The sequence below is a fragment of the Moschus berezovskii genome, chromosome 13 (assembly GCF_049115385.1).
Source record: "Moschus berezovskii isolate FMDL1 chromosome 13, NW_MosBer_1.0, whole genome shotgun sequence".
NCBI classification, from domain to species: domain Eukaryota; kingdom Metazoa; phylum Chordata; class Mammalia; order Artiodactyla; family Moschidae; genus Moschus; species Moschus berezovskii.
The window spans coordinates 3,536,923-3,546,814 of NC_142472.1; the positions used below are offsets into that span (position 1 = coordinate 3,536,923).

A 9,892-nucleotide genomic window follows, 5' to 3' on the forward strand; every position below is an offset into this window, starting at 1 on the left:
GATGAGTTGACTAGTAGGTGGGAGAATTACCCACAAAACAGTACTATGTGACTTCAGAGAAATAGTCAATATAGGTGAATTAGACATATAAGGTGGAGAAGGCAATGGCAAGCCACTCCAGTACTCTTGTCTAGAAAATCCCATGGATGGAGGAGCCTGGTAGGCTGCAGTCCCTGGGGTCGCTAAGGGTCGGACACGACTGAGCGACTTCACTTTCACTTTTCACTTTCACACACTGGAGAAGGAAATGGCAACCCACTCCAGTGTTCTTGCCTGGAGAATCCCAGGGACGGGGGAGCCTGGTGGGCTTCCATCTATGGGGTCACACAGAGTCGGACACGACTGAAGTGACTTAGCAGCAGCAGCAGACATATAAGGAAATTAACTGTTGGGCTAGAAGGAGCTAGACTTCAGTCTAGCTTTACTACATATTAGTACTGTGAATTAAATGTGTGTTAGTTTGTAAAAAGAGGCTTTTGTACTTTAGACAACTGCTAAGGGCATTTAACGGCTTCAAGATGGTATTCTTCAAGCCTGTTGCAGCAAAATTTCATTTTAAAGCAATAGTATTTTATGCTAAAATGAAGTGTCTAATTCTAAAAGTTGTTTCCTCCTACACTTTTATGAATAAATTCTCAGTTCTCCATGGTGGAAGAGGACAAACCATAAGAACATACTGGTAGAAATCTACAACTCCTAGAACATAAGGATTCGGTTTGTTTCCATTTCTCAATTTTGCATATGTAGTACAATTACAATATCATAGTAGCTGCTCAATAAAGATTTGTGGCATGATTTTATTTTGAATCCTTGAATATAAACTAGAACTACACAGTTGTTTCCGAGTATGCAACTATTTATATTATGAAAGATACATTTTTTATTCTTATGAATTAGACGAGAACTCATCACAGTTGCACCATCATGAAAAACACATAGGAAAGCACAGGCTTAGACAATTTTGCAAAAGCATATTTTTCCACCTAAATGAAACAGCAGACGTTTGGGGAAGACGCCCTCTTCCCCCCGGGCTGTTTCTCAAGCACGGAAATGAGTGTTGGTACCACTCTTTACACATAGGGAGCAGAACTCGAGAGGTTGTCACCTGCCAAGAGCAGCCTAAAGAGAGGCACAGGCTCAAAGTGCCAATAACGAGCCAGTGGACAAAGTATTTCGCGGTCTTACTTCGCGACGAAATCCACTCTCGCGGGTCAATCGTTTGCAAATAGGATCTGCTGCTGAGGCCTACCGGATATGTGTTTGCAACCACACTGTAACCCCGGCTGCCTAGGGTCCTCCGCAGCGCAGCCAGACGGGCAGTCCTCTCAAGACCCCGCCGGAAGGATACTGCGCCTGCGCACATCGTCTCCCTGACATCACCGCCTCTGGACCCCGCAGGTGCAGACGGCGCTTGCGCACAACATCTCCATTAAGTCGGGGCCGCCCCGTCCGCAGGTAAGCGACTGCGCCTGCGCAGGGAGCAGCTGCCGGAAGCGGCGGGCCGCACTCCTGCTTCCGGTTTGGTGGCGGCGCCTGTGCTTTCAGGTCAGGCGGGAGGCTCGTGCGGCGGCGGCGGCGGCGGGGGAGGGACCTCGGATTCCGGGGAGGGCCCAGAGGTGAGGCGAAGGCTGGGCAAGCGTTGCCGAGGAGGCGGGGTCCGTGTCTCGTCTTCTCAGTCCAGCAGACGCCGTGGTCGTAAGAGTTCAGGTTTCTCCTTGGTCCTTCGGTTCATCCCCCGGCGTCCCCAGGTGAGGGGGCGTCGATGCCCTGGCGACGCGCTGAGTTAGAAGCCCCGTGTCGGCTTCAGGGTGCTTGCTCGGGACCCCACCCTTGGGACGTGGGGCGAGGGAGTGTGGTGCCTCTGAGTCTCTCAAGAACCGTGTTGGCTACTTGATTGCCAAGATTCTGGCGCCCACCCTGCCACCTGGGGACCCTCGGACGCAGGTGATGGGAGTAGGGTGGGTCCTTCGGTGGTTCTGCGTAGGAGTCTGGCCTGAGGGATGTGAGCGAGTGTAGCCTTGGAGGGAGTGCTTGTTTCTCTTCTTACCCTGGTTTTTTTCTCACGACTAATTTCTTTCTCCTGAGATTCTTCCAGAATATCACAAAGTGTTGTGGAAAGTGTAATCCCTTTTCTCTTGTCGAGAGTTGTATAGTCACTTTCTCTCCGATAAAATATCGTTGACTCCTCTCCCATATTCACGGAATAAAACCTCGCTGGTTTGTTTTGTTTTCACTTCAGGGCGGCGATCTAGGCAGCAGTTGAATGGATGATGAGTCATTAATACTGATTCTTGTATTCATTCTCTTAAAGAGCTTTGCTTGGTACTTTGTAATATTTATGTTTCAGTGGTTTTTTGTGTTTTCTTTTTTTTTCTTTGAGCCAACAAGTATTATAGTACTGAAATAGATCAGGGGCTTATTAAATGTCATGTACTACGTTAATCATCTTATGTAAATTGTCAGATGTCATCCTAATTTATATGTAGTTATCAATCTCATGCACACTTAAGGAAGCTTAGAGAAGTTAGAGAAGTTAAATAGTAGAGAAATTAAACAGAGCATCATATCACACAGCTAATAAGTGTTACACTTCACACTTAAACTTGGATTTATTGGACTTCTGAGCCCTAAGCACAAACTTGTTTGTTTTGCTTTTTCACAAATCAAAAACATCAGCTAAAATGCTCAGATTCCAAAAAATAAGAGTGTGTAAAAAAGCAGTGAAAATACTAATATTTGACTTCTTGTACAGTTTTCATAGGTAAAAATTTTCGAAGTGTATTCATTTTATACTAATTTTGGAATCTTTGTTATCTATGTGACAGCCTTAGAACGCATGTATAGCTCTACGTCATTATGTGGTTCTCACCGCTTCTGTAATTTGAGTCCTTGCCTGGGACTTTCTCAGGGAAACTGAGTTTGAATTCATAGTAGAATCTACAGATGGATCAGAAACTGTACACCAGACTTGAGCATTCAAAGAAGTGTTTCTCAACATACTTCATTTTTTACATATTGTATGTGAGTTGTAAACAGGGCATTGTGTGTCATAATGTGCTGGGTCGAGGAGCAGGTCTTGAAGAGATGAGGCAGTGAACAGATCTAAACAGTAGAGCAGTCAGTTATACAAATGAGACGGCAAGGGGAAGCCAGCTCCCGTATTCAAAGATAAAAGAGCGTTGTGGTCTTTTCCTGGCCTGACTGACTGGGTAAAAGTTGGGTTTTCTTTGCCAGGAATTTGACTGAGAAGGGAGGCTGTTTTCCCAGATAGGCCCCCAAATGGATGTCGTTCACCTTCCCCAAAGTGGTCGTGACTGCTGAATATTTTAACCAAATACCCCACCACTTGTGTGTTTGTGTGGGTGTGTGATCAGCCCCTGGCTTTCCCTGGCGTGCTTTTCCAGGAGCTCAGCTCCACGGTTCAATAATTCATTCAACAAACCGATCAACTCCTCTGTGCCAGTTTATGTGGTACAAATTACAGCAATTTCTAACCTCCAGAGACTGATAGTTTAGTAAATGTGGTATGGTGATTGACTCCTTGTGCCAGCTGCTAGGTTAGGTGGCCTTGTGCCGACATTGTGCAATTCCCTTTTGTTTTCTAGGGTGGGGAATCTCCTGGACTCTGTACCACAGGAGATCTCCCCACTCCTGGAAGCAACTCTGGCTCCCTGCTCTCTGGGCTACTTGAGAACTTGCCAAGAGGTGTCTGAAACTACAAGATAAGGCATTCTTCAGATTCTTAGAGTACACATTTTACTTAGGTCTTTTTTGGCAAAAGTTAGTATATTTTAGTGTTACATAGTTTAAACCATATTAAAATAGTTCTGTTATAGATTTTAATAGAACATGCACGAATATTTAAAGCTTCAAAGTAATTTTATGCTTGTGGTAAACACTTTAGCAAATATTCTGGATCCTAGTTCAGCAAGGTCCGCATTTTTTCCTCAGTGACTTTAGAAGATTCTTCAGTGGGGAGCTCTGTCTTATTTCATTTTACTTTTATTATATTTTTATTAAAGCAATTAGCACTTTATAATCATTCCCATAACATCCTCTTTTCATTACAGAATGTGCATCCAAGGCGGAAGCATACTGTATTTGCCCGTAGCACAGTGTCTAGCCCATATGTAGTCAGCAGGTGGTTTGAGGATTACTGCCATGAGAATATGAGTCAAAAAGCTGTGCTGATGAATTCAAATTTGTGAAACTGTGCGAACTGTGATGCTAGAGTTGAGAGATAGGTAAAGTGAGAATTTTATGGGGAGAGTATTTTGATTCAGGCTTTGGCTGCCAGAGTGACTTGTCAGAGCAGTGAAGAAGTGAAGTGAACAGTCATAGACTTTGTCAGGAGGGAGAGGGTGCTTATTTGGAGGAGACGGGGTCTGGATTATCTATGCACAAGTTCAGTTCGGCCGAATTTCAATTCAGTGAACCAGTGATTTGGTAAAAACATGATTTTAAGGTTTTTTCCTACATATAATGGATAGACAACAAGGTCCTCCTGTACAGCACAAGGAACTATATTCAATATCCTGTGATAAGTCATAATTTAAAAAATAGGAAAAAATTACACACATATATATGTATAATTGAATCACTTTGCTCTACAGCAGTAATGTACACAACATTGTAAATCAACCATAATAAAAAAATAAGATAAAATGTGAAAAATTGTTTGTAAATAAAGAAAAAAGGTTTGTTTCTATGCTATGTGATAGTGGTCTGAAAGAAAAAGAAGAGAAATACAAGAAAAGACCTCAGGAGCCAGAAATGAACTGGGATTGAAGCAAAATAGTTGATTATCATTCAGTGTAGAGGTTGCAAAGAGACGTCATTTGTACCATTGATCTGTTTTCATTTAATGAATGTTACTGGACATTGATTATAAACCACAGACTCTCTATAAGGTCTTATATTAAATATTTAGTTGAATTTTATCTTTTAAAGTTACTCTCTTTTTGCTTTACCAGATAAACCAGAAGATTCACCATTGCTTCTATGGCTGCCTCACAGACTGTTGCATCTCACGTTCCTTTTGCAGATTTATGTTCGACTTTAGAACGAATACAGAAAAGTAAAGGGCGTGCAGAGAAAATCAGACACTTCAAAGCATTTTTAGATTCTTGGAGGAAATTTCATGATGCCCTTCATAAGAACCAAAAAGATGTCACAGATTCTTTTTATCCAGCCATGAGACTTATTCTTCCTCAGCTGGAAAGAGAGAGAATGGCCTATGGAATCAAAGAAACTATGCTGGCTAAGCTTTATATTGAATTGCTTAACTTGCCTCGAGATGGAAAAGATGCCCTTAAACTTTTGAACTACAGAACACCGACTGGAACCCGTGGAGATGCTGGAGACTTTGCGATGATTGCATACTTTGTATTGAAACCCAGGTGTCTACAGAAAGGAAGCCTAAGCATTCAGCAAGTAAATGACATTTTAGACTCCATTGCCAGCAATAATTCTGCCAGAAGGAAAGACCTGATGAAGAAGAGTGTTCTTCAGCTTATAACTCAGAGTTCAGCGCTTGAACAAAAGTGGCTGATTCGGATGATTGTTAAGGACCTAAAGCTTGGCTTTAGTCAGCAAACTGTATTTTCTGTTTTTCACAGTGATGCTGCTGAGTTGCATAATGTCACCACAGATCTGGAGAAGGTCTGTAGGCAACTGCACGATCCTTCAGTGGGTCTCAGTGACATTTCCATCACCTTATTCTCTGCCTTTAAACCCATGCTGGCCGCTATAGCAGATATTGAGCGAATTGAGAAGGACATGAAACACCAGAGTTTCTACATCGAAACCAAGCTGGACGGCGAGCGGATGCAGTTGCACAGGAATGGGGATGTGTACCGGTACTTCTCTCGCAATGGGTATAACTATGAGGACCAGTTTGGTGCTTCCCCACAGGAAGGGTCCCTCACACCGTTCATTCATAACGCATTCAAAATAGATGTGCTGAACTGTATCCTCGACGGTGAGATGATGGCCTTCAACCCTAACACACAGACTTTTATGCAAAAGGGGAATAAGTTTGATATTAAAAGAATGGTGGAGGATTCTGAACTGCAGACTTGTTACTGTGTTTTTGATGTGTTGATGGTTAATGATAAAAAGCTAGGACATGAGGCCCTGAGAAAGAGGTATGAAATTCTTAATAGTATTTTCACACCTGTACCAGGTAGAATAGAAATAGTGCAGAAAACACAGGCTCATACTAAGAGAGAAGTAATTGATGCTTTGAATGAAGCGATAGATAAAAGAGAAGAGGGGATCATGGTGAAACACCCGCTGTCCATTTACAAGCCAGATAAAAGAGGTGAAGGGTGGTTAAAAATTAAACCAGAGTATGTCAGTGGACTGATGGATGAGCTGGACATCTTAATCATCGGGGGCTACTGGGGGAAGGGTGCCCGGGGTGGGATGATGTCTCATTTTTTGTGCGCTGTGGCAGAGAATCCCCCTTCTGGTGAAAAACCCTCAGTGTTTCATACTCTGTGTCGCGTTGGCTCGGGTTACACCATGAAAGAACTGTACGACCTGGGTTTGAAGTTGGCCAAACACTGGAAACCTTTTCATAGGAAAGCCCCACCAAGCAACATTCTCTGTGGAACAGAGAAGCCAGAGGTCTACATCGAGCCTTGCAATTCAGTCATTGTTCAGGTTAAGGCCACAGAGATCGTCCCCAGTGACATGTATAAAACCGGCTGCACGTTGCGTTTTCCACGGATTGAGAAGATAAGAGAAGACAAGGAATGGTACGAATGTACATCCCTGCAGGACTTAGAGCAACTTCGAGGGAAAGCCTGTGGAAAGCTCGCGTCCAAACACCTTTACATGGGTGGCGATGACGAACCACAAGAAAAAAAGCGGAAAGCTGCCCCAAAGATGAAGAAAGTCATTGGAATTATCGAGCACCTAAAAGCTCCCAACCTTTCTAACATAAACAGGGTTTCTACTGTGTTTGAAGACGTGGAGTTTTGTGTCATGAGTGGAACCAGCAGCCACCCCAAGCCTGACCTGGAGAACAGAATCGCCGAATTGGGTGGTTACATAGTACAGAACCCAGGCCCAGACACGTACTGTGTGATCGCAGGGTCTGAGAACATTCGAGTGAAGAATATCATCTCTTCAGATAAGCATGATGTCGTCAAGCCAGAGTGGCTGCTAGAGTGTTTTAGGACCAGAAGCTGTGTGCCCTGGCAACCCCGCTTCATGATCCACATGTGCCCGTCGACAAAGCAGCACTTTGCCCAGGAATACGACCAATATGGGGATAGTTACTTTGTCGACACAGATTTGCACCAACTGAAGGAAGTGTTTTCGGGAATTAAAAACGCTGGTGAGCAGACTCCTGGGGAAATGAGTCCTGTGATTGCTGATTTGGAACACAGGTATTCCTGGGCCAGCGCACCTCTTAGCATGTTTAGACACCACACTATTTATTTGGACGTGTACGCTGTCATCAATGACTTAAGTACCAGAATCAAGGGAGCTAGGTTAGCCATCACAGCCTTGGAGCTTCGATTTCATGGAGCGCAAGTAGTTTCCTATTTAGCTGAGGGAGTGTCTCACGTGATTGTTGGGGAGGATCAGAGTCGGGTTGCAGACTTAAAAGCTATTCGAAGGACTCTTAAAAGGAAATTTAAAATCTTACAAGAACGTTGGGTCACTGTTTCAATAGACAAGTGTGAATTACAGGAGGAAATTCGGTATTTGGTTTGAAGCTAGCTTTCCTAGTGAGGCAAGCCTGAGATCTGACTGACTCATTGCAACAGATTATCATGATAAAATGTCAAACTATGTTTTATTTTCATCTTTTAAAAATCTGTACTTAAAGAGTATTACTAGATACAGACAGTCATCATAACTTTATTTTTTTTGTATCTTTATAGAGCTTTTAATAAAAAAGATATTTATATGAGGAAAACACTTAAAAGAGAAAAGTGGATTATTTAACAAGAAATACAAGTGGTGAAAAGACACCCAGTGGCCCAATGTCAAGAAAGAAAATATTTTAGCAGTATAGTAAGTATTTCATTATTTTTATGACCAAGATGAAATAAAAAGTTTAACATTACAATCTCCTTATACAAATATAAAATTTTGACTCATATAAATAAAATAAATTTAGAAGCTTTTAGACTCATTAAAAGTAGTGACCTAAACAGGATTTTCTGAAGTTGAATAAAATTTTTAATAATGGCTTTTGTCTAATAAAAGCATTGCAAGAGAAATATTAATTGGCACATTTGGATTTGTAAATATGTCTTTTTAAGTTGAAGGCTAACAGTCCACTTTTAAATGTGAAATGTGAACAAATTTACTTTTTACGGTTAAGGTCAGGCTCGTGAATAAAATACCTTGTTAATGATCAGGGTGAGTGTGTGTGCTCAGTCATGTTTGAGTCTTAACAATCCCATGGACTGTAGCCTGCCAGACTTCTCTGACCGTGGTATTTTCCAGGCAAGAATATTGGAGTGGGTTGCAATTTCCTCCAAGGAGTCTTCCCAACCCAGAGATTGAACCCATGTCTCCTGCATCCCCTGCATTGGCAGGCAGATTCTTTACCATTGCACCACCTTAAAAGCACCTTGTTAATGATGTTATTAGCTAAATCAGGGGAGATTGAGTAATGGTCTAAAAACTTAAAGTCAGATCAGTTTGATTTTTTAAATCTCTTGCAATTTTAAACGTACTTGGCCTACACTTAATTTTTTTTTCTAAAATAGAGCATATTTTAAAGAAAATATTTTTATATGAATTTGTACCTCAGTATGAATAGTATTTGGCAGAGCGGTTTTCCTACGTATGGCCCATTGAAAAGGTATCAAATGGTATGTGTGTTGTAACTTTCTCTACAGAGAAGCAAAGTGTGTAGTATGTGTAAATATAAATATATTACATCTGGATTTATATACCAAATATGTAAAACCAAAATATACCAGAATTTGGGATGCAGCCTATATATTTTGAAAAATGTGATTCATGACAACAGTTAAATACTTGGAATTTGGTACTTGAGAAACTGTAAGTAGTTATTTTATTCAAACAGGAACAAATGTATGTTATTTTGTTGTATTTCTTAATTTAAATAAAATATTTAATATGCTATTAAAATAATTTCTTATGTTTATTTTTAAAAATTCATAATTGTTATCTCAGTCAAGTAGACGTTAAGGCATCAATGTCATTTTGACTGATTTAAGTCGGTTCCTGTTGAAGATCCTTTGTGTTTCATACTGCTAAATGAGCTTTATTAAAAATTTTAAATTTGTATAGTTTTACACAATGTCTATTGAGAAAAATTGCCAAATATGTGTAGTGAAGAGAAAAGTGCACAGTTTTACCACCAAAGATAATAACCTCTACTCTTTTAGGTTACTGATGATAAGGAAAGTACAAAATACATATTTTCAGTGTCAATAAGTATAAAATAAGCTATCATGCTTTATATGATTAGCTTTTCTCAGTAAATGGTGAGAATGTTTACGGTATTTGCGGTCACTCAGCTGTGCCAGTTCCGCTGACTGGTCTGTGATGAGCTGCGCCTGCCTGGCCCTCACTGGTTTCCAGGTTACTTCATCATGTCACCTGTACTTCTTTCCTAGCAGGCATTGCAGTAAATTGTTTACATTATTAGGAATGGAATTGCTGATTCCAAGTTATGTATTTTTCAGTGATTTGAGACACATTGTGAAATTCTGGCAAGAATGCCTTTCTAGAATCTCCTCATCTTTAAATGCTGGAGAGTTCAGTTTCTAGACCTGTTCTCACTCTTTTCAGTCCACAGGTGTTCGAATCCTGCCCAGTGGCTTTAAATGCGCTAATGACTCCCACATTTCTTTAGTCCCAGTTTCTTTGCTTAACTTGAGTTCATGTATCTGGC

At 41.2% G+C, this 9,892-nt stretch overlaps 1 protein-coding gene across 5 annotated transcripts; it reads left to right on the forward strand.

Moving 5' to 3' along the window:
- The first annotated feature begins 1,311 nt into the window (after positions 1-1,311).
- On the forward strand, positions 1,312-9,060 carry LIG4 (DNA ligase 4). Of its 5 annotated transcripts, none has more exons than XM_055426668.2 (2): positions 1,312-1,455; positions 4,974-9,060. In XM_055426668.2, exon 2 carries the CDS (start codon positions 5,002-5,004, stop codon positions 7,726-7,728), a length of 2,727 nt encoding a protein of 908 aa, XP_055282643.2. In that variant the 5' UTR covers positions 1,312-1,455; positions 4,974-5,001; the 3' UTR covers positions 7,729-9,060. The 5 variants fall into 5 exon arrangements, with proteins under 5 accessions (XP_055282643.2, XP_055282644.2, XP_055282646.2 ...); XM_055426669.2 differs by lacking the exon at positions 1,312-1,455 and adding an exon at positions 1,496-1,545; XM_055426671.2 differs by lacking the exon at positions 1,312-1,455 and adding an exon at positions 1,595-1,616.
- Positions 9,061-9,892: the final 832 nt, after the last annotated feature.

What these genes read in the sequence shown, in the direction of transcription:
- LIG4 (XM_055426668.2), top strand. Translation starts at nt 5,002, where the DNA reads ATGGCTGCCTCACAGACTGTTGCATCTCACGTTCCTTTTGCAGATTTA.